The sequence below is a fragment of the Amblyomma americanum genome, chromosome 1 (genome assembly GCF_052857255.1).
Source record: "Amblyomma americanum isolate KBUSLIRL-KWMA chromosome 1, ASM5285725v1, whole genome shotgun sequence".
Lineage (NCBI taxonomy): Eukaryota > Metazoa > Arthropoda > Arachnida > Ixodida > Ixodidae > Amblyomma > Amblyomma americanum.
The window spans coordinates 265,630,565-265,650,927 of NC_135497.1; the positions used below are offsets into that span (position 1 = coordinate 265,630,565).

Below are 20,363 nucleotides of genomic sequence, written 5' to 3' on the forward strand. Positions count from 1 at the left end.
ATAGGGTTTTCGCCTTAAAAGCGTGCAACCAGCGATAGCCAGCACTCCAGGGAAGCGGCACACGTGGATGAGAGGCGATGTGCGTGCAGGCGTCAGCACTACCTTGGTGAAGAGTCGTGCGTAGCAGTCACGGGACTGCTACAAAATCTTCCTGCACTGCACACGGCCACCAGGAGGACTCCCATGACCATGGCATGACATACGGCACCTTTTCGCAAGACACACTGCAAGTGCTTGAGCAAGGACTTCCTTCTATACTGCTCCACAATATACTGTGACATCGCCGCACTGACAAGAAGTCTCAATTGACGCGTCTAAGAAATTTGGTTGTGAGCTGTCGGGCTTTTATGGCCTCATTTGAGGTCCTATTTTTAACTCAAGGGCAACACAGGCAACAGCATCACTGCGACATGCAATTTATTTCTACCAACTTGCCTCCAGAACAAATCAATTGAACAGCAGAATTGGCAGCTTCTCTGCGCCCCTGTGCACTTCTGGGATGACGAGCGTGATTAAGCAGTCGATACACTCCCGCTGTTTATGCGGACAACAGATTCTTTAAAATCAGGATGGTGGGACCATATTATGCATTGAACGATGCACTTCTGATTGAAGAGTGATGTGAGAAAGTCCTCGTCTACATCTGCAAAGCGGCTGTTCAATGGACTAAAGAGGGGCAAAATTTCCTACACCCATTTTCAAGCTCAGTGGCAGTGCAAACAATGAACTCTAGAAATTTTGCACAAACTATGACCAATGAGCAACATTTTTAGCATCGAAACTAAAAAGTAATTTCCATTACTTATAGCAAGTAACTGCAATGTAATGTCATACTCTTCGAGACCAGTAATTTAATTACTTCTGTGAGATTTCTAGTAAAGTAATCAGTAATGGAATTTAGTCACTTTTCAAAAGTAACTTTGCCATGTATGACGTGCACTGACATCGCACAGTACACAGGCGTCTTCGACTGCCGCGGCCAGGATTGAACCCTTGTCCTTCAAGTAAGCAGCCAAGCGCCATAACCACTGAGCCACCGCAATGGCTATCATCAGCTGCTCATCTACAATTCCATTTAGATCACATTTACTGATATCTCATAGCGAAAGCACAAAACAATGCTTTTTTTTTTTCCTGAAGAAAACACAGGCACATAAATAGAGGGACACGTAGGCCTAGTTGGGAGGCATGAAGAGATGTTTATTAGCTTCTACCCTGCCTTTTATAACCGCGGTGATGATGTAGTGTTGGCATACTTGCGCTATGTGCAGCCATGCCTCAGGAAAGTGCAAAAGGCACACATCAAGCAATGCTGGCAATATTGTAAGCACCTGTTTGGACTTTTGCACATCACCCAAGTTATCGAAAAGATGGATTAACATATGCTAATGCAAGAAAGTCTGCCACACTATAGTCGGAGACACATCATTAAAAGAATCCATTCCAGATAACACAGAGAAATTTGGTCGAGAAAACTTTCTGCCAGGCTAGTTGCACCATTATTCAAACTTCACCGCCGCGGTGGCTAATCAGTGGTTATGGCACTTGACTGCTGACCCGAAAGACGCGGGTTCGATCCTGGCTGTGGCGGTCGAATTTTGATGGAGGTGAAATTCTAGAGGCCCGTGTACTGTGCGTTGTCAGTGCACATTAAAGAACCCCAGGCAGTCGAAATTCCTGGAGCCCTTCACTACGGAGTCTCTCAAAGCCCGAGTCACTTTGGGAAGTTAAACCCCCATTATTACTAAACTAAACCATTATCCAAATTTCGAAACACTATGCAAAATGAAAAACAATACAACAGACACAGCTCTCTCCATCACTATATTTTCAGCATTAAGAAAGAGGAAGTCATATTTTCCATGCGGGCTTTTGTTTTGTAAGCACTGCAATAAATAATGGCAATATGCAGAGCTCTTTTAGGTTTGATTTTGCTCCTGGATATGCTTACTAGTGATGTCCAGATCTATGAAGTTACTTGCTTGCTCACAAGCTGATGACAAAATACACAAACCTACACCCTTCGTCAAAAACATGCGGGCAACTTTACGATTGCCTGAGCAGCCGAAAGACCTCAATGTGGCCAGATAGAAGGCCAAAGGCAGGGAATGTAAGCAGTCTAAAGGCCTTAACGTGCTCAGATAGAACGTGAAAGGCAGGGAAAAATTTTGGAAGATCAAGTTTTTCCATGTTTTGAGGCCTCTCTACAACAGACAGCACTGTTTCCACTGAGGCATGCTTACTTTTACATATGCACTTTGCCCCATCGCATGCGCTTGGCAATGTGCTGATGGCAGTATAGCCCTCAAACTCCGAGCTCATAAAGCGGTTACCATCTGTCATCTGCGTACATGATCTGCACGGAGATTAAGAAAGGTGTGAAGCATCAGAATACTATACAGACAACGAACTACCAGACTGCCCAAATTTCCGCAGGTTTTTGCAGCCCCTAGCAACCACAAAAAACTGGTAGATATCTGTGTAAGTTTTTAAATTTCTGAGCTACCTAAAAGTTTCCCTTTGAGTTATGCTCATGGTTGCACCATATGTGCAACCATGAAAATATGATATATGTCCTCAAGTTTTGAAATGTTGAGCAGTAATAAGCTATTTGCCTCTGATGTGTTCCACAAAAAAATTAGCCAACAATTACGCTTCTCAGTAATGCGATTTTTGAGCGCAGCTGCTGTAGTACTCAAACCATAGATGACCGCATACAGAACATGGAGTGCCGAATGGAGGCAGCTCTGGGTTTCAACTTGGGCAGCGTGCGCAGTGTTCTGCCGTCGATAAGCCTCACCTTGGGCGAACGATTGCCAAGCTTACAGCGCGCACTACTATGGCGCCATCTCTTGCGAGCGACGCACACCTTATTGATGACGTCATCATTGAGCAGACGACGGCGCGTGCTACTCTGATGCTACGGGTTGCCACCGCGCAACCTGCCTTCACGCTACCACCGTACCCTCCTCCTCCAGTTTCCTCCATCTCCTCTTTTCGCTATTGTTGTCTTTCATCTTCCACGCTCGGCTACACCGAGGCGTGCCGCTCAACCCGGGAACAGGTGCCCAAGAGCTGCGCTCTAAGATGTGAATCTAAGCAGCAGCTTTAAAAGAGTGCAAAAATGCACTTCCTGGCAACCTTTGTCGACTGCTCCCAGACACAGTACAGCACAAATGACCCTAATGGCGTTTCTTGCCTGGTGAAAGATCTGGAGCTGGAGCATGCGCTCCAAGAAGGGCCTCAAGCTGGCAGGCCGTGACTGCAGGAAACGATCAGGATCGAATGTAATTCGCTGGCCCACCTCCATGCGCACAGCCTCCCGGTAGCCACCCATGAGGGCCACCAGGGCCCGCAGGAATGCCTGCGACACACCATCTCCCAAAGTCTGGTGGTGCGTGCGTAGGCTGCGTTTCAGTGGTGACACCTGCACCACACAGACAGCCACACTTGTCACTGGTACCAACTGAACTGTTCAACATAACATGCACTTTATGCTCCAGACGCACCAAAGGTTTACAGAATGTTTCAAGATGAGTGCAAAGGCTTAATGCGAAATAAATATGCATGCAATATCTTTTTCTTTGGTGGACTATGGCATACTTTTAAAGAAAAAGATGCAGAAATGTTGTTTAGTAGGAAACCATGCCAAATTGTATTGCCATGTGTATCACCAATACAGTGGTGGGAATGGCAAAGGGCATTTTGGAGCAGGTTCTGTAGAAGGTTAAAAATCAGTTTGGAACTGCTCTCTCATGTTTTATAGCAAAAGCTCTATAGTCGCAATTCCATGGTTTAAAAAATTACAGCGTGCTGCATGAAGATTTGAGTAATACAGGGTTGTAGGCAGCCTTCTTGGCCACCTCTGCATATTTTTTTAAATACGCCCAAATTCACAAAGTAAATTCTTATTCCTTTTCCTATTTATTTATTGCCTTGCTTACAATAAAACTTCAGCTGTTAGTAGCGCTCGTGTTGTCTGCTGTTTTTTGTCATGTCTCAAAATCACTTTAATCACAAAGCAAAATGAGTGAAATTTTGGACTGTCAGCGTCAGTGCTCATTTTTCTGTGCAAAACTTGCAGAAAATGTTGAGAAACACCCATGAGCGCAACCCCGCCATCGCCGTTTCGAGGCATAGCCCAAGTACCTAAGCACTGCACAGGCTCATAGGAGACAAGTGATTTCCCTACACACCTTGTTTTTCTGAAGGCACCCCCGTAATTTGTAATGAATTTTTTTTTTACACACAACAAACAGTTTGTCATCTTTGTGAAGAATCATGGAGTCAGACGTTACTCGTCCCATGGGATACATCAACTACACAATAAAAAATAACAAATGACTAGTGCTTCTCCTCTGCCCTCAACCCAACTCCCTTTTTCTCGAAACTTCAGTACACGCTTAATTTCAACTTCAAGCCCTGTAGGAGGGTATGACAGGTTTCTTGCAACTCAACATGGGCGCGCCTCCCGTGATGAAATGTTTTATCGTGCATGCGCAGTTCTTATCTCAAGGAACACCGATACCTTCCTTCAGCGATGGGTTCGGAGTTGCCATGTGCTTCCCACACACTCTGCTGCTTTCTCTTCAAGTGTTTGCCATGAAGAGATACGGTTCAGACTTCGTCGCACCGTAACGTACAGTTCAAGCTCGTGAGGTGGACGGCATCAGGTAATGACACAAGCTTGATATCAAGCACACACAATGTGGTCACCGTATGCTAACCGATGGATAGTACCACCCCACCATTGGAAGTGGCTCAATTTAGTTACCACTCCTATTTATATGAACCGACTGTCAACAACGAGGTTTTGAAATAACAAAGCCTACTGTACAAACAAATCGGAAGCTCGGATGTTGACAGCGTTGTTACAGCTAGTGAGAGTGAATGAGATGCGTGGAATGAAGCTACTATATCAGCTGGAGCACGTCCAAAGCCTTTCTGATGGCCTCATATAGACCTTGGACACATGGCGGTACTGCACAAAAGCCCTATAAATCTAGTGGAACCAACACTAAGCCTCTTTGAGCCTCTTAAAAGCAATGTTTTATCTACATGTGCATTTGCTGTAAAAAGGACGGAGTTGGATTCCGTGGTCATCTTTCTCGTTGCATAACGGGAAAAGGAACCAGAGTCATGCCTTTGAAGATTAGGTGGTAATATCTGTGCACAGTGAGTGACAGCCTCAACCTCTTCACAACTAAGCATGGCTCTAGGTTGCTGGAATAGTATGTTGGCGCAGCCTTGCTGCAATTTCATCAAAAACCACTATTTTGTTGCGGCATGGCGGCATGTAGCAGGCTTAATGCAGTGGTGCAAGTTGGCACAACTGGCACAACATTCCCACCACTGTCAATACCATTGACACATTGAGTAGGCCAAGGCGGTAACCTCAAGCTACCAGTAAACAGCATTGGCATGACAGCAGCATGCATAAAATTTGAGAAAATTGTATGAAAAGGCAGTGGCACTTTTGAAACGCTGTATCACACACCAACAATGGAATGTCAATTTTTTTTCAGTAAAGGTGTTCAATTTATACACACAATCGACGCTTGTTAATTTGAACTCATTTAATTTGAACTTTTGGTTTATTCAAACAGATGTTTTGCCCCATCGACACAGAGTGCATTAAAAAGGCTTACCCTATGCGAACTCTGCATAATTCGGACAAATCTCCAGTCCTCTCCGAGTACGAATTACCCCTACAGCCGACTATATTCACAGTGCAATCAAAATTCAATAAGATGACAGCTGTACAAAAGTCTTACAAAAGCGCGAGCATGGATTGAGAAGGAGACGGCATCAATAGTACTGAGGATTCTCCTTACTAGAGATGAGCATTCATGGGAGCCACAGAAGATGCAGACACAACTTCAGCAACAAAAAGATGATACCAACAAACTAGTGTGAGTCATTCAAAGAGACAGCATCACAATTGTACCATCAGCAACAAGTAAAACGTGAACAAATCAACTGAACCAAGGACAGCAAAATGAGGAGCTCATAGTGGAGGGAGCCTCAATACTAGAGGGAGAGTAATTTCACTTCGAAGGTGCGAAGACTGTCCTTTAGGTAAATATGTTGGCACTTCTGTGTTGGCACCTCAGTTCTCTTGCTTGCGTTTCATTCGCTGCTGATTGTACATTAGCCCTGGACCAGCATATCGCATTCAATACTAGCTGAAGCTCCAAAATGAAAAGACAAGTTGGCCACCAAACCTTTTCACACCTGAAATGATACACATTATTTATGGTTTATGGGGGTTTAACGTCCCAAAGCGACTCAGGCTATGAGAGACGCCGTAGTGAAGGGCTGCGGAAATTTCGACCACCTAGGGTTCTTTAACGTGCACTGACACCGCACAGTACACGGGCCTCTAGAATTTTGCCTCCACCGAAATTTTACCCCCGCGGCCAGGATCAAAAAACCCACGTCTTTCGGGTCAGCAGCCAAGTGCCACAACCACTGAGTTACTGCGGCGGCTGATAAACATGGTAATGCTTGCTTGGAGCTTTTATGTTAATGCAAAGCTCAACTCCTTATCGAGAGCCCATTCAAGCACCACATTTACTTGGTTGCAAGCTGGTGGAGGACCTTACCAAGCTCATTTCCATAAATATTTACTGTTTGAAGGACCCCCCCCCCCCCCCCCCCCCAATCTACTTGTCATAAATTTTATGCGCCTACTTGGACAGGCATGAGGCACTGCCCAGTATATACGCCCCCACTCAACTTTTTCACAAAAACACGCTAATAGTGCAGCTACATGCATTGTGATGAAGAAAATTTGCCGTGCTTTTCACAAGTGCACCCTTTTTCCAAAAGGGCTCCTTTTATGCATCAGATTAATCTTTGCAACAAACATTTCTCTGTCGTCTCTCTAGAGCAGAAATGAAAATTACAGTAGACTCCCATTAAAACAAATTTGAAGGAACCATGAAAATTTTTTCATGTTATCAGAAGTTCATCTTAACAGAAGTGCCCTAAAAAAGACATGTGAGTATCCTGGGTGTGTCAAAATATAAGTTACAAGAAAACGATGAATAAAATGGTCGTGCAGTAAGAAAATAATTGCAAATAGAGCATTTGTTGCACTATGCATGAAGTGAAATGAAGAGTGAGGGCATGAAACAAGGTCATGCCATGCCACTTAAAAGCAGCATTGGTCTAGTTTCTTTTTTGCAGTCTCTTTTTTTGTTCTACTGTGACCACAGTTTAAATCTTTTCTTGCTTTTTTTTTTCTTTCCTTCTAGCTGCAAGCACTTGGAAGGGGCCTAGCTGGCTTGCCCTACAGGTCACAGGTTACAGTACAGGTTCTGAAAGCATATGGCCATATTTCTGTCTCTTATCCCACTCCTTACGCAGCGTAGGTATTACTAACTCATGAGCAGGTGCACCAAGCGTCCTTCCGCCTGGCGCAGGTGGTGCGAATGCGGCGCAGGTATCGGGCCATGTCCGATTCCGTGCCGCGCACAAGCCACTGTGAAGGTGCCTCGCCCTGCATTGCCTTACCCACAAGGAAGCTTCTCCACACCTTTGCACAAAGGCACGGGGAAGTTTCCTTGTGAGGGTGAGTGCAAAGGTGCACTGAAGCTTTCTAGGGATGGTGTGCTAAGCATTATTTTTTTTTTCTGTCTCTTGTACGCCCCAAGAGTGTCGTGAGAGTGCTCTGCGAGTACCATTCTGTGGAGTCGCTGTGGATCATGATCGCCATGAAAATAGTGTTAACTGAACAATATGTGAAACAGTTCAAGTTCGGCTGATTTCTTTTTTACACTGAGTCAATGGGAAACTAATCAAATGTCCTTACACTGTTCATCTTATCCAAGAATTAATCTGAACTGAGTTCATCTTAACGGGGGTCTACTGTATGTCTAAAATCTAAGTCATGCACTTTGTCTGCACCATGCTAGGTGCATGTCCATCTGTTGTTAAGAAGTGGCAGGTTCCAACAGCTCATCGGATAAGGCAAAAAACATATTTGCTATAACACAGTTAGACAGCACGGTAAAGTGCGAGCAGCAGATTTAAAATGGTGCTGTACTTGCAATTACTGCAGAGATGGTATGCCAGTGAGTGACAAAGCTGTGACACAAAAAGAAACAAACAAACGAAGTGAAAGAGCATAATACACAAGTCTCATTGAGACAGAAAGAAAGAAACAAAAGAAAGTGGAAGGCAACACAATACACAGGCCTCACAGAAACACAAATAGAGCAGAAAGTGATGCTAAAAAACTTGCTTCTTCCCACTAAAGCATGAACAGTGCAGCGAAAAAGCAGATGTAAAGTGCCAAGCAACAAGGCGCTATGCAAAGCCTGCCATCAATCGATTAGGGTGATGGACCAATAAAATATGTAGCAGGTGTACCCATTTCATCATTGCAGAAGGAAGATATGGATGAGAAGATTAGCTAGGTTGCAAATGAGCACAAGCAAGCTTTTGGCTTTAAATCTGACCATAATTTACCCCGTGCATGTTTTAGTATTGCACAGAGACAACCATAATCATCTGATCTATACATTGCACTTGCTTATTTAAGATGTCTAAATGGTGCGTGGGACCCTTATTAAAACAAATAGACACACAATCTTGCGGCATGAAATTTCATGTATTTCTTCCGTTGCTAATAAATTCAAACATCATTCAATACTTTTCCCTTGTGTCACTTCATCTGAGAGAAAGTGCAATAAAGACTATTGCAGTAAGTGCTATTTTTCATGAAGTGGAGACAGGAAGGTCAATTTCCCAGGTTGATGTGCCATGTAGTGATGTAGTGTACAGCATAGAGGTCTATTTTTTATTGTATTTCAGGCACCAAAGTGCACACAGTACTCACAATTTCACTTGGCAGTGTCTCCACATCGTTGAATGGGCTTTCGACCTTGTTGTTGTCAACATCAAGAATAACCACTTCCCCTAGCTCACTTCTAGACACCCTCTGCAGAGCAAGAACAAGAAACATCAACCAATCCACCAGAATGAAGACTAAACTGGCTCAATGAAAGTACTTTTGTAATAATGACTTTGTACCTTCCATTATCCTAAAGAAAATATGACATGTAAGCAAATGCTTGTTACATAGGCACTTATCACTGAATGCAGCGAAGAGCAACACATAAAATTAGCCATAATTTTCTTTAACAATGTGTACATACTACCAATTTTGTGCACCACAAAAGAAAGGCTGCCTTGACATAGTTGCCCCTTTCCGCACTATTCCACAGCACTTATGTGTAACACCGAAGCAGTTTACATGGCAGTCAGCTGTTTCTACACTTCATTTGAGTAACTTTCACCACAAGGACATAGGCTGGTTTTATGTGACATTTGTGCTTGCCTAATACAGCACTGTAAAATGGGCACCACTGGAAAAATCAGTGAAACTGGAAATATATATATATATATATATATATATATATATATATATATATATATATATATATATATATATATATATATATGATCAAAACCGTCTTATTTCTACGGCATGTGCTCACGTGCTGAGTCGATCACACTTGTCAGACTGCTCGAGCAGTATGCTGCAGAGTAAATGAAGTGTAATATTTTCGTAGCTGCTTTGCTAGCGGCAAGTTGCTGATGCTTGTACAGATCACGTCTATTCGGCTCCTCTCCAGTGCAAGTATAATCAGAGAAAGTCAATAGCTGCTTTAGAATTTCGCTTTATTAAAGGGAGACACGGGCCTTGAAATGAACTTTTTCATTATTAAAAATATTGTAATGAAATTATGTGTGTATATGTGTTTCTTCTTCCTGTTTTCAAATATATAATTATAATTTCAGCATACCTCAACTAGTTCCCATATTTTAGGAAAATAACTGAAGCCTAATTAGTTAAATTCTTGCAGGTCATTAAGACACTTTCTATATTTCTTGGTTTCGATTGAAATGGGGCTGTATCCAAAGACCTGCCATCTGGAGCTATGCTAATTATATTGTTTTTGAAGGTCATCATCCTACAAAAATTTTGTCCAAGCACCATAATTATGAAGTATAGTTAGGTGACATTATGGTTCACATAATTTGAAATGTTTGACTCAGCCAAACAAAAACCACATAGCTCCACAGTTTAGTTCTTTCTGACTTCAATGGTATAAGATTAATTGAAACTGCACCCTAAAAACATATTGAAAACTTCCGCAAGGCTAGTCATGTTGGCAAAAAACACGAAGCTGAGAAAATCGCGCTTGATTTGCGGGTGCCAGTTATTCGGAGGTCGTTGTAGAGGCCTCAAAAAACAGCGGAATGCAGGCGTTCCAAAAATATTTCACAGTAGTGTGTAATACCAGGTAGAAGAGAAAGGACCCAGTTTTCAAACAAAACCAAGATGGTGGCCATCAAGGGCGCAGTCGTGAGAAGCGATGGCCCCGAAGTCCTGCTGCATTTCGCTCTGAAATCGTCATTTCTGGGCTTCATAGGCGCAAAATATACAGATATTTTAGTAGCTGGAGGTCGAATTGATACCTTGAAACTTTTTAGGCAGGAACTTTCGAGTGTATTTATCCTGAATGTGCCATTTTCGCAGAAACGAAATTTTCATATTTTATCATTTCGAGACCTGGTCTCCCATTAAGGAAGAAAACAATTGCAGGAGGTGCCCTCTGGCTCCTCCTGGAATCCTGCTGCGATCACTTTTTCTTTAGTTTTTTTTTTATTTCCAGTCCGGAACTTTGTTCTTGTGAAGCGTTTGCCTCTTTCACAGTTATTTCCCTGAGTGAAGGATTGGTTTATGGTTTATGGGGGTGTAACGTCCGAAAGCAACTCACGCTATGAGAGACGCCATAGTGAAGGGCTCCGGAAATTTCGACCACCTGGGGTTCTTTAACGTGCACTGACATCGCACAGTACGCGGGCCTCTAGAATTTCGCCTCCAACGAAATTCAACCACCGCAGCCGGGATCGAACCCGCGTCTTTCAGGCAAGCAGCCGAGCGCCATAACCACTCAGCCACCGCGGTGGCTCCATGAGTGAAGGAGTGAGCAGTGTAGTGCAAACAACAAATACACCTGCATTTATCACAAGTAGATAAAGATAAATCTAGTCTAGCATGACGGCAACTAGACAAAAAGGTCTAGTTCTACTTGCATAAGTGTAGCAAGTATACACGGGTGTTGCTCACCTGTACATTACTTTCACTCATTTTTTTGTCTGGATTTTTGCATAACCCAGTTTTTAGATTTAAACTGATATCTACATTTTCATCTTCTAGCTCAATCACTTCACTTTACCACTGTTAATTTGTTTCTATTGAGATAGTATTTCCTATTCCAACCACTGCTCTAAACACAGCCATTTTTGCATCACTTACAGCACATAAACTGCTGTTGCTAACAAACAAGCCAAAATTAGCTATAGGTACATGACTTTTGACCACACGGTGGTGACCCCTACACCACTAAAAGAAACCAGTATTTTTTCCGTGGGACATAATATTTTCCAAAAAACACAAAAAATTGTGTTCTAAAATAAACACTGAAAAAGTTCCACTCAATTTTCAAAAAATAAAAACCGAAAAGCCCAACCCCTATATTTAAGTATGTGCACTCTGTTATTCCACCTCTGTGCACTGAATACAAATGAACTTGGCAGCTGGAGGTAAAAAAAAAGGCAAGGAATGCACTTTCCAGCTAAAAATGATTTTTACCAGTCACCACAACCGTCTGCTGTCAAAAGAAACTAAGCTTAAAGGAGCAGCACATCAGAATGTAGCCTGACAGTCACTCGCATTACCCCAATAATGACAGAATGCGCTACTTTTACATCACCATGCGGCTTTCATAAGGTATTTTCTTCCAATGGGCAAAACTTTGGCTTCTTTCTTCAGAGGATTCTAAATTTTCCAGGCATTTATAAGATTTCCTAGTGAACCAAAGGTTAAAACTGACCTGCTATTACGTGGCCTTGAAGCCTGTGTGAAACTGCTAGTCATCCAGGCCACATCAGTCATGTCGTCACAGCACTGCTTTTGAGCATGCATAGTGTAATAAATGCTCTATCTACAATTATCTTCACACTGCAAGATCACTTCATTCTTTTTCCTGTAGTACATACTTGAAGTCTTCATGACTCCTTCAAGTTCACCTTCACGGGAGCCTACTACATTCACATTTACTGTATTCCTGCTTGGCTTAATTCTGCAAGTACAGATGTCCGAACACTTTTCTGGAGCACTCAAGCAACATGCTCTGTAGAACATATATGACTTATAATATCAGCCTCTTGGCTCAACAAGGATGCCTCTCTGGGCTAATTGGTATCGATTTACTTAAAGAGAAACCAATGCAAACAGATGGAACAAAAAGATGAGGCGCACAACCCAGCACTAAGCACATATGTGGTGCTCCGACTTCACAGGGCACTGAGCACATACTTGGAGCGCTGCCTTACCACTTGAGCCTCTCATGTTCCCAGTTTTTACGACCTCTGTATGCTGCCAGATGCACTGTTTCCAGTAGTAGGAAATGCAGTGAGGCAAAATTCCGGCTGTACACAAACTAAGAACCCTAGTTTCCTGTGATTCGGATTTAGCATTTTATGCGGAATAGTGTGTTAGCAGCCGCATAAGAGTTTTTTTGATGATACTGTGCTCATGGACATAAGTATAAATGATAAAATGATGGGAATGTGATTACTTGAACCGTCTGAACTCTCTTAAAAAGTAGGACCTGGAACAGAATGAAGTTCTGCTGGTGCCTTTACATGCTTGCTCCCACATTCGCTCAAGCCAGCTAGCACTTCAAGCACTTGGTTCTGGCAGCAACATGCCCATATGCTTCTGTTGGAGGAGTCACAGCACTGGCAGCTGTCGAAAGCAATACGTATTACTGCATTTGCATAAATATAATGCAAGTTCCTTTTTCTTGAATTAACTGCTTCAGAAAGCACTTCACATTATATTTGGAACCGAACCACGAATACAGCGTGAATATTTTTTTTTATGTTCAAGATAGCCATAGCACGCTCACCCACTACGCACGCGAACAGCGAGAAAAAACAAATTTCTCAGCGACCTCGGCCCATGGAGGAGAAGCCCGCAGCCACTTCTGTATGTAAAGCCACATGCATTAATGTGCGAGAGGCTTTCTACAAAATATTGCAGATTCGTTGTTCTCACCTGGTAGAACTTAAAATTTTCCACTGCAGAAAATTAGGGGTCTTAGTCATAATGCACACCACAGGCACAGCATGTCGCTGGTTCCATCCATCACTGAAACAGCACCTCCGGCAGCAAATGGTACCAAGAGGCCATTTGCTAAGTGCTTTCTAAAACCCACTTAATTTGAAGTTATCATGCAGTCCTGTGGACATCAAATTAACAAGGCTTTGCTTCATTACCATGCAGCAGCGACACTAGGTGCAACAAGCTCCATTCGTTTCAAATGTTAAATTTTTCAGAGTGATAGAAGAGCACCTCCACATGAGACTTTGCGATGTTAACACCACTGTTCAACTTGAAGTTGTCTTGAGTAACTCTAGATCACCACTACACATCTGCATATTACTGAGAATAGTATGTAAGCCTGATGATTTCATTCATATGCCTCAACAGAACAGAACACAAAAGTGACCCTCCACAGAAAGCAAAAGATGACAAAAATTAAAAGGCACATTCTCACCGCTAACGTGACCGCAGGAACACCAATAAGGAATGGCATTGGAGCACTGAGAAAGAAAAGAGCAGACATTGTATATATTCAGCAAGTAAATCACTAACTACAAAATTAATCATTTGGAACACATATGCAAATGGAAAAAATTAAGCCTCTAATAACATAACTGCATGTTAAGCAATATGCAAATAAAAGAAAAAGGTACGAAATGAAACTAGGTACTATACTGAAACCTTATGAAAAATAAGTTTAAAACACTGCCTGCTTTGCCTGTTCATGTGTACACATATCGGATTTGCAGAATTAGGCACACGACGGCACATACTATATATTAGGGAAAATTCCCTAATATATAGTATGTACAACAAACATGCACTTGTTGTTGGTAAAAGACAACACAAAAGTTTTTCTACTTTCTGCAAGTAGCAGCTTTCCAAATTTGGACTTGAGGCATGTCAAGGTCAGATTATCTGCCGACAAAATTTCCCCAGCACACAGATATTTGTTAAAGAACCGCTCATACTAATTTGAGACATACTATATGGGCATTTTCAACTGAAATCTCACTGTCAATGAAAAACTAATGGGTTTGAAATGCCCAGTGTGGTATTTCTTAAAAAGGCTATTTACGTGGATTTAAACAGTAAATTTCAGACTGATATGACATTAAAATTTTTAACTAAATCCTCACAATTGCTGTTCATAATAACTAGCAGAAAGAATGCCAGCATACCTGAGGTAGTCAAGAAGATGATTGGGAAGAACGGGGATGAATATGTGTTGCCTAGAATCAGAAAGAGCTGTAGTGACACATGTGAATAAATTTCATTCATCCAGCCCACACTGACTCTGCAGGTAACAAAAATGGCTGAATTTCCCACAGTGCTTTCCAACAAGTGCATTCAACAGCCATCAGCACAACAGTAATAGATTCCCTTCAGACAAAGTAACCCCTAGTGCGCACAGAGAAAATCAAATTTCAAACAAATGAACAAAAAATTACTGTATCTTTTTTTCTTTTTAATCTTGAGCCATTTCAACGGTACCAGCAGGGAAGAGTACGCTCAAGAAGTACTTTGGTTTGGTCTAATTGGTTCATTGCTAAGGTTGATTCTGCAGACGGCACAAAAGAGACAAGGACAAGGAATGCACAAAAAACAAGACAGGTACCAAATGAGATTTATTCGCCCAAACCCTTGCAATTTTATGAAGCATCCGAGCCGTATCACAGAAGCCTATCAATGAAAAAAAAAATTTATTGTTTTTTTTTCTCGTGTGATAGGCTTTTGTGATACGGCTCAGGCGCTTCACAAAAAAGCAAGGGTTTGGGTGAATAAACTGAGCTGAAAGTTGGTGCCTGTCCCCTTGTTTTTTGTGCCTTCCTTGTCCTCGTCTCTTTCGCACCTTCTTCAGAATCAACCTTAGTTATGGAAGAGTACTTTACCCATTATTCTCCTGACAAAAGATGTCCGGGCTATGCCAACAAACTCTGTAGCCGCCCCGATGGCTCAGTGGTTATGGCGCTCGGCTGCTGACCCGAAAAACGCGGGTTCGATCCCGGCCGCAGTGGACGAATTTCGATGGAGGCGAAATTCTAGAGGCCCGTGTACTGTGCGATGTCAGTGCACGTTAAAGAACCCTAGATGGTCGAAATTTCCGGAGCCCTTCACTACGCCGTCGCTCATCGCCTGAGTTGCTTTGGGACGTTAACCCCATAAACCAAACCAAACCAACAAACTCTGCCTTCCTCTGCCGCTACAAACCCTCCGCCACCACACAACAACTCCTTACTGCAGGTGTGATTCACACTCTAAAAAGGTCCGGAGGCAAATGAGCCACGTCACTTCACATACCTGGAATCTCTCATCAACATCCACCGCCCAGCAACCCATCCTTTGCTAGGAAAAATTAGTCTAGATACTTTTTGATCAGACCCTGTATACTAGAAAGCAATATGGAGTGGCAGTCAGCTACTATATGAATGCCAAATAATTTGGGTCAGGTTATATTTGTGAACTTGAGAGCAGTGCTAATGCAGTAAGTAACAAGCTCGACAAGGATGAAAGTAGAAAGACAGCAAAAGAATTCTGTCTATTTTCGCCCTTTTCTAGGTTGCCACCACTTAAGTGCTACCCTTAGATCTGTTATAGAATACCAACTACAGTCAAACCTTGTTATATCGAACTGGTAAAAAATTGTAAAATGTATAACAAAAATTCGTAACATAAAATTTCATCAAAAACTTATGCAGGAGAAGCACAATTTAATCAGTGAAAGGACAGCAATTGGGAGAGACCTTTTACAAAGTTTTAGCGCCCTTTCGAATCTGCTCACAGCAATTGTGGAGGTCTCAAAAAAAGAAAATGAGCGCCAAACACCTGTTAGGTTGGCTTCTCCGCACAGCACCACCAGCACGCGGCAACGGAAGGTTAAACACCAGCTACGGTGACTTCCACGCATTACAGTGGGGCCGCAGCAAAACTAGAAAGCTTGAGCTTGAGCGGTCAACATTAATACGGAATGGCTAGCGGAACGTTACAATCAACCATACCACCGGTTCCGAGGCACTATCAACAAATGCGAGAGGCACAAACGGGTTCCGACCACCTGACTGCCAACTGTTCACTCCGCTATACCGTCCGTGACACTGCTGGCAAGAGCAAGATATAGCATGAACAATGGCACGAGTGCTATCCGCACTGCTGTGGGCACAGCTTGGTTCTCGCAAGTTCTTTATATCCATATTATGACAAATCACATCCGATACATAACTGCGTGTGTTTGGTAAAAATATTTAGGAACAGTTCGATATAGCCAATAATTCCTAATATCCATGTCATTATATCGAGGTTTGATTGTAGCCCTATTTGAAGCTTACTGATCTAATATTAGTACCCACCAATTAGTAATGGAAGCACAGGACAGGCTTTGGCACAGCTTGAAATAATCTATCATTGCCCTCTTTCTCACATATAGCAGTCTTGCGTAAAAAAAAAAAATGCGATGTAAAGCAGCTAGGCAAACGTTACATGCTTCCATGTAGCTTTTTGTCATTAAACGGTATGTGCATGACAGCAAATGCAATTCATTTCCTCCCCCCTTCGCATTCCAAAAACAAGCAAGCAATGCAGAATTATCTGTTTCACTTTTGAGTTGCATTTGACTAAAGGATTCAAATTGGACAAAATGACCTGTGCTGTCACTTGCCCCACTGTCACCATGTTCTCTATGCTGATTCACCTTACTTTGGTGAAACCATTGCTGCTGTAAAAACTGCAACACCTCACAAACACATTGAATTTTCTGCTCTTGGACAAGGGGAGCATGTTTTGGCACAAATCCGAGCAAGAGACAACACTACTCACCATTCCATCGGATAGATAAGGGCATTGGCTGCCTGGACACAAGCACTCAACCTGCTTAGGCGTCTTGAGGTGATCAGAATCCTCCGCTCATGTAGCATGCTGCACAAGTTATAAATGCAATGAAAATGTGTAGAAAGTACAGTACGAAAACGTACCTGCACAATACAACAAGCGACACGCAAGCAGCATGTTCTTGCTTACGTTGGTTAACCCGCACCAAGCAAATGCACTGCTAAAAATAGCAAAGCACAGAAAATACTTATCACAACTTGCTCACCTAAAAACTAATTACACAAATAAAAGCAGATGAAACAGAACCATCAAAAGAAACCACTTGCCTATAGTAAAACACACACACTGCATTAAAAACTCCCTCCCCCACGCCTTTCGCATCACAGCTTTCGTTCTTTTGACCTCCTCCTCCCCTCCATGCTTATTTAAAATGCTAGCTACTGGCCCCCAGCCACCGCTGATGAAGGAGGCGAGCCGGCTTCGAAACGTTGGGTTTCAAATTAAAAGTTTCTGGTTGGAGATGTGCTGAGTTAATAACACTGCATTAAGAACACAATATGAACCTAAAAATTAAAACAAACCTTGCAAACAGCACAATCATATTTGTTGCATCCACAGCATTGAAGTATTCTGTAAGGTTCCTCTGAAATGAAAATAAAGAGCTTTATACACAAGTATCACAATGACTAGTACCCCAAAAAGAAACTACAAGAAATGCTCGGCAATTAAAAGATCAACACTTAACATCCCACCCTCCATAACAGCCAACACTTCTGACCAAAAACAGTGCTAAATGGTCCTCGAGTTACAAACTATTTCTCTCAAAGCTTGGAATGGATGACACGGAGCGTATAATTGTAGTAAAACAAACTTCACTGTCTACATTACAAACACTGCACCACCTTAAGGGAAAGTCATAAAATAACCGGAATACTGCTGAACAGTCCCTAAAACTTATAGGGAAATTTTCAACTTGATCAGTCATGCCAGAATAATAAAGGTAATAAAGACAGACATAGGACTGCACACAAAGGGCATCCGGATCATGTTGCCTTCTTGTAATGTCATGGCTCATATCACACTGTTTCCTCTGTAGGCAGTCCCAAATTTTACAGGTATAGGCGTTCACCAGAACCTGTATCGCTGTCGCATCTGATGATAACTATGAATCTGTTTCATGTGCTCAGTTCATCAAAAACCACACTAAAAACTCCAAAATATACTTGTCAAGGAAGGTTTGTTGAAAGACAGAGTAGCAGTTTTGGCTGGGAAAAAAACTGAGCTTGTCTAATGCCTTTAAGCGGTTAAAAAAATTCCCGCCAAACAGTCATGCCAAACAGTCACTGCAGCCAACATGTCACATTGCACAACATTTGTGCAGCTTCTCTTGCCATCCTGGGACTAGAGTCGTTCATTTTACTGTTACATGACTACGGTCTGCCACTAGTCTGTCATCTGCATGATCAATGGCTGGTGTAACGGCACCAGTTAACTTCGACAAAGTGTTATGCAAAATATGCATATATAATAACTAGAAGGGCATGTTACACGGAGTAGGACATGGCACCTGTCTCTCTGCAGCAATGGCACTGCATCAATGGCCTTAAAAAAAAACTCACGCCACCTATCAGTGTGCAAAGCACTAGCATGGTCGGAGAGTGCTATAGGCCACCAAACACAGTGGAGGTCAAGCGGTGAGGGGCTAGAGCATCCTGCTTTGGCCAGCGTGCCGTTGCCATGCTACACAAGCTAAACATGCCTTGAGGCACCTGCAGCCTTTGTAGTATGTGCATTTTTATTAGCAGTATGTGCAAACTTTGAGTCAAACAAACTCTCATCATGTAATCAGGCTGCCTTCATGATGGTCCTCGCAAGTGACATGACACTGTCATTATGTCAGCAGTGCACATGCTCGCCCATAAATTATTTTCTGCCACATAAAAACCCAAAGATTAGCCAGTTTTCTTTCTCGCCGCTGACTGTTTTGCACTGTTCCCATGATACAAAAAATGCACTTACATTTTCAGGAATGCTTGGTAACTTCGTATGATCTGAGCAGGCACACTGAAAAGGCTGAAAGATTTGTTTTGTTAAATATACAACAAAGAAAGGCATCATATATATAACAAAATTATAGCTAATTATTGTATCAGCAAAAATTCAAGCCAAGAAACAAGTGCTCCTTGAGAGTTATTACCAATGAGCCTGCCACATGTACTCTTGGGCATTTTTCTCATCGTGTTGTTTTGTTTGAAATTTCTCCTACCACGCCTGCATGACGCACGAATAAACAAAGTGGTGCTATATGTAAAGTGCCAATTTTTTATTCCTCACTTTTGCCAGCGTGCAATAACTAACACACTCACTTATAATGGTTTTTAGCATCAAGGTGCATTAAAATGTGACTGTTCACTGATCAAAGAAATTTTCCACAAAAAATCCTCCATGGCATATCTCACAAAATCTTTATAGAATCAAGCACTTTGGACACTAAACTTCTCGTTATGCCCCCTAAAAAGAGTAGAGCCAGGTGAGCTTTCTCACATGGTCAAAATTCTCCCTATAACAGAAGTTTTATAATAAACAGAGTCATTCCAATATTTCACTTCAGCTAGCAAGTCTTCTAAATATGAAATAAAAGCTTGATTAGCCCACCAACACATGGCAAGATCATAAATATGGCAACCATGTTACGCTGAAACAGCTAGTAGGATCAGTTTGTTGTGCAGACACCGTATTTTTTTTTCCCAAAAGGCTCCAAAGGCATGGCTTTTGTATGTCATTACTTAGCACTCATCAAACTGCCTAAAACCTGCATAAGTTCATGCCGATAAGGAGATAGGCTCAATCATTGCTTCCTACTTTTTCTTCTGGCATCACTATTTTTTTAACCCAGAATGTGGAAATTATTCTAAATAAATGCTACACTATCTACACTGAAGAAGCCACGTCTTCACCTTCAACTTATTTGATGAAATACGTAGTGTTTGCTACATAACCTCGAAATAAAGAACACAACAGCATCCTGTCAACATTTTGAAGTCCAGTTCAGTACAGGGTAAAAACAACTGCACTAGAAGTCTTTGTAATCTACATCACCACATTATAATACCTAAAAGAATGTAAAGAAAAAGCAATAACCAGCTATGCGGATTTACGTCCAACAAACACTCCTAAGGGGGTGCCAACATAATAACATCAGTGAGGTTGCCAGTACTGAGTTCCAATGACTGCTAGTAAAACTCTATTAAACAAGGTTCTCCTGCATGTCCCTCATTCTAAACAAAACAGCACAAAAGGACGTAGGACTAGACAAAGAAGGGCACAGGACAATCACTGACGAGCTTTT

The 20,363-nt window shown here is 42.2% G+C and overlaps 1 protein-coding gene across 4 annotated transcripts in view; it reads right to left on the bottom strand.

Moving 5' to 3' along the window:
• The window catches only part of LOC144115036 (DENN domain-containing protein 1A-like), a 75,988-nt gene that overhangs the window by 38,659 nt on the left and 16,966 nt on the right, over positions 1–20,363 (bottom strand). For all 4 annotated transcript variants that reach the window (XM_077649164.1, XM_077649163.1, XM_077649162.1 and 1 more), the window contains exons 8-14: positions 19,034–19,087; positions 17,596–17,657; positions 17,003–17,101; positions 14,371–14,421; positions 13,644–13,689; positions 8,846–8,947; positions 3,200–3,427 (exon numbers count right to left, since the gene is read on the bottom strand). In XM_077649164.1, coding sequence (XP_077505290.1) covers positions 3,200–3,427; positions 8,846–8,947; positions 13,644–13,689; positions 14,371–14,421; positions 17,003–17,101; positions 17,596–17,657; positions 19,034–19,087 — 642 coding nt within the window. The remainder of the gene's footprint in view (positions 1–3,199; positions 3,428–8,845; positions 8,948–13,643; positions 13,690–14,370; positions 14,422–17,002; positions 17,102–17,595; positions 17,658–19,033; positions 19,088–20,363) is intronic.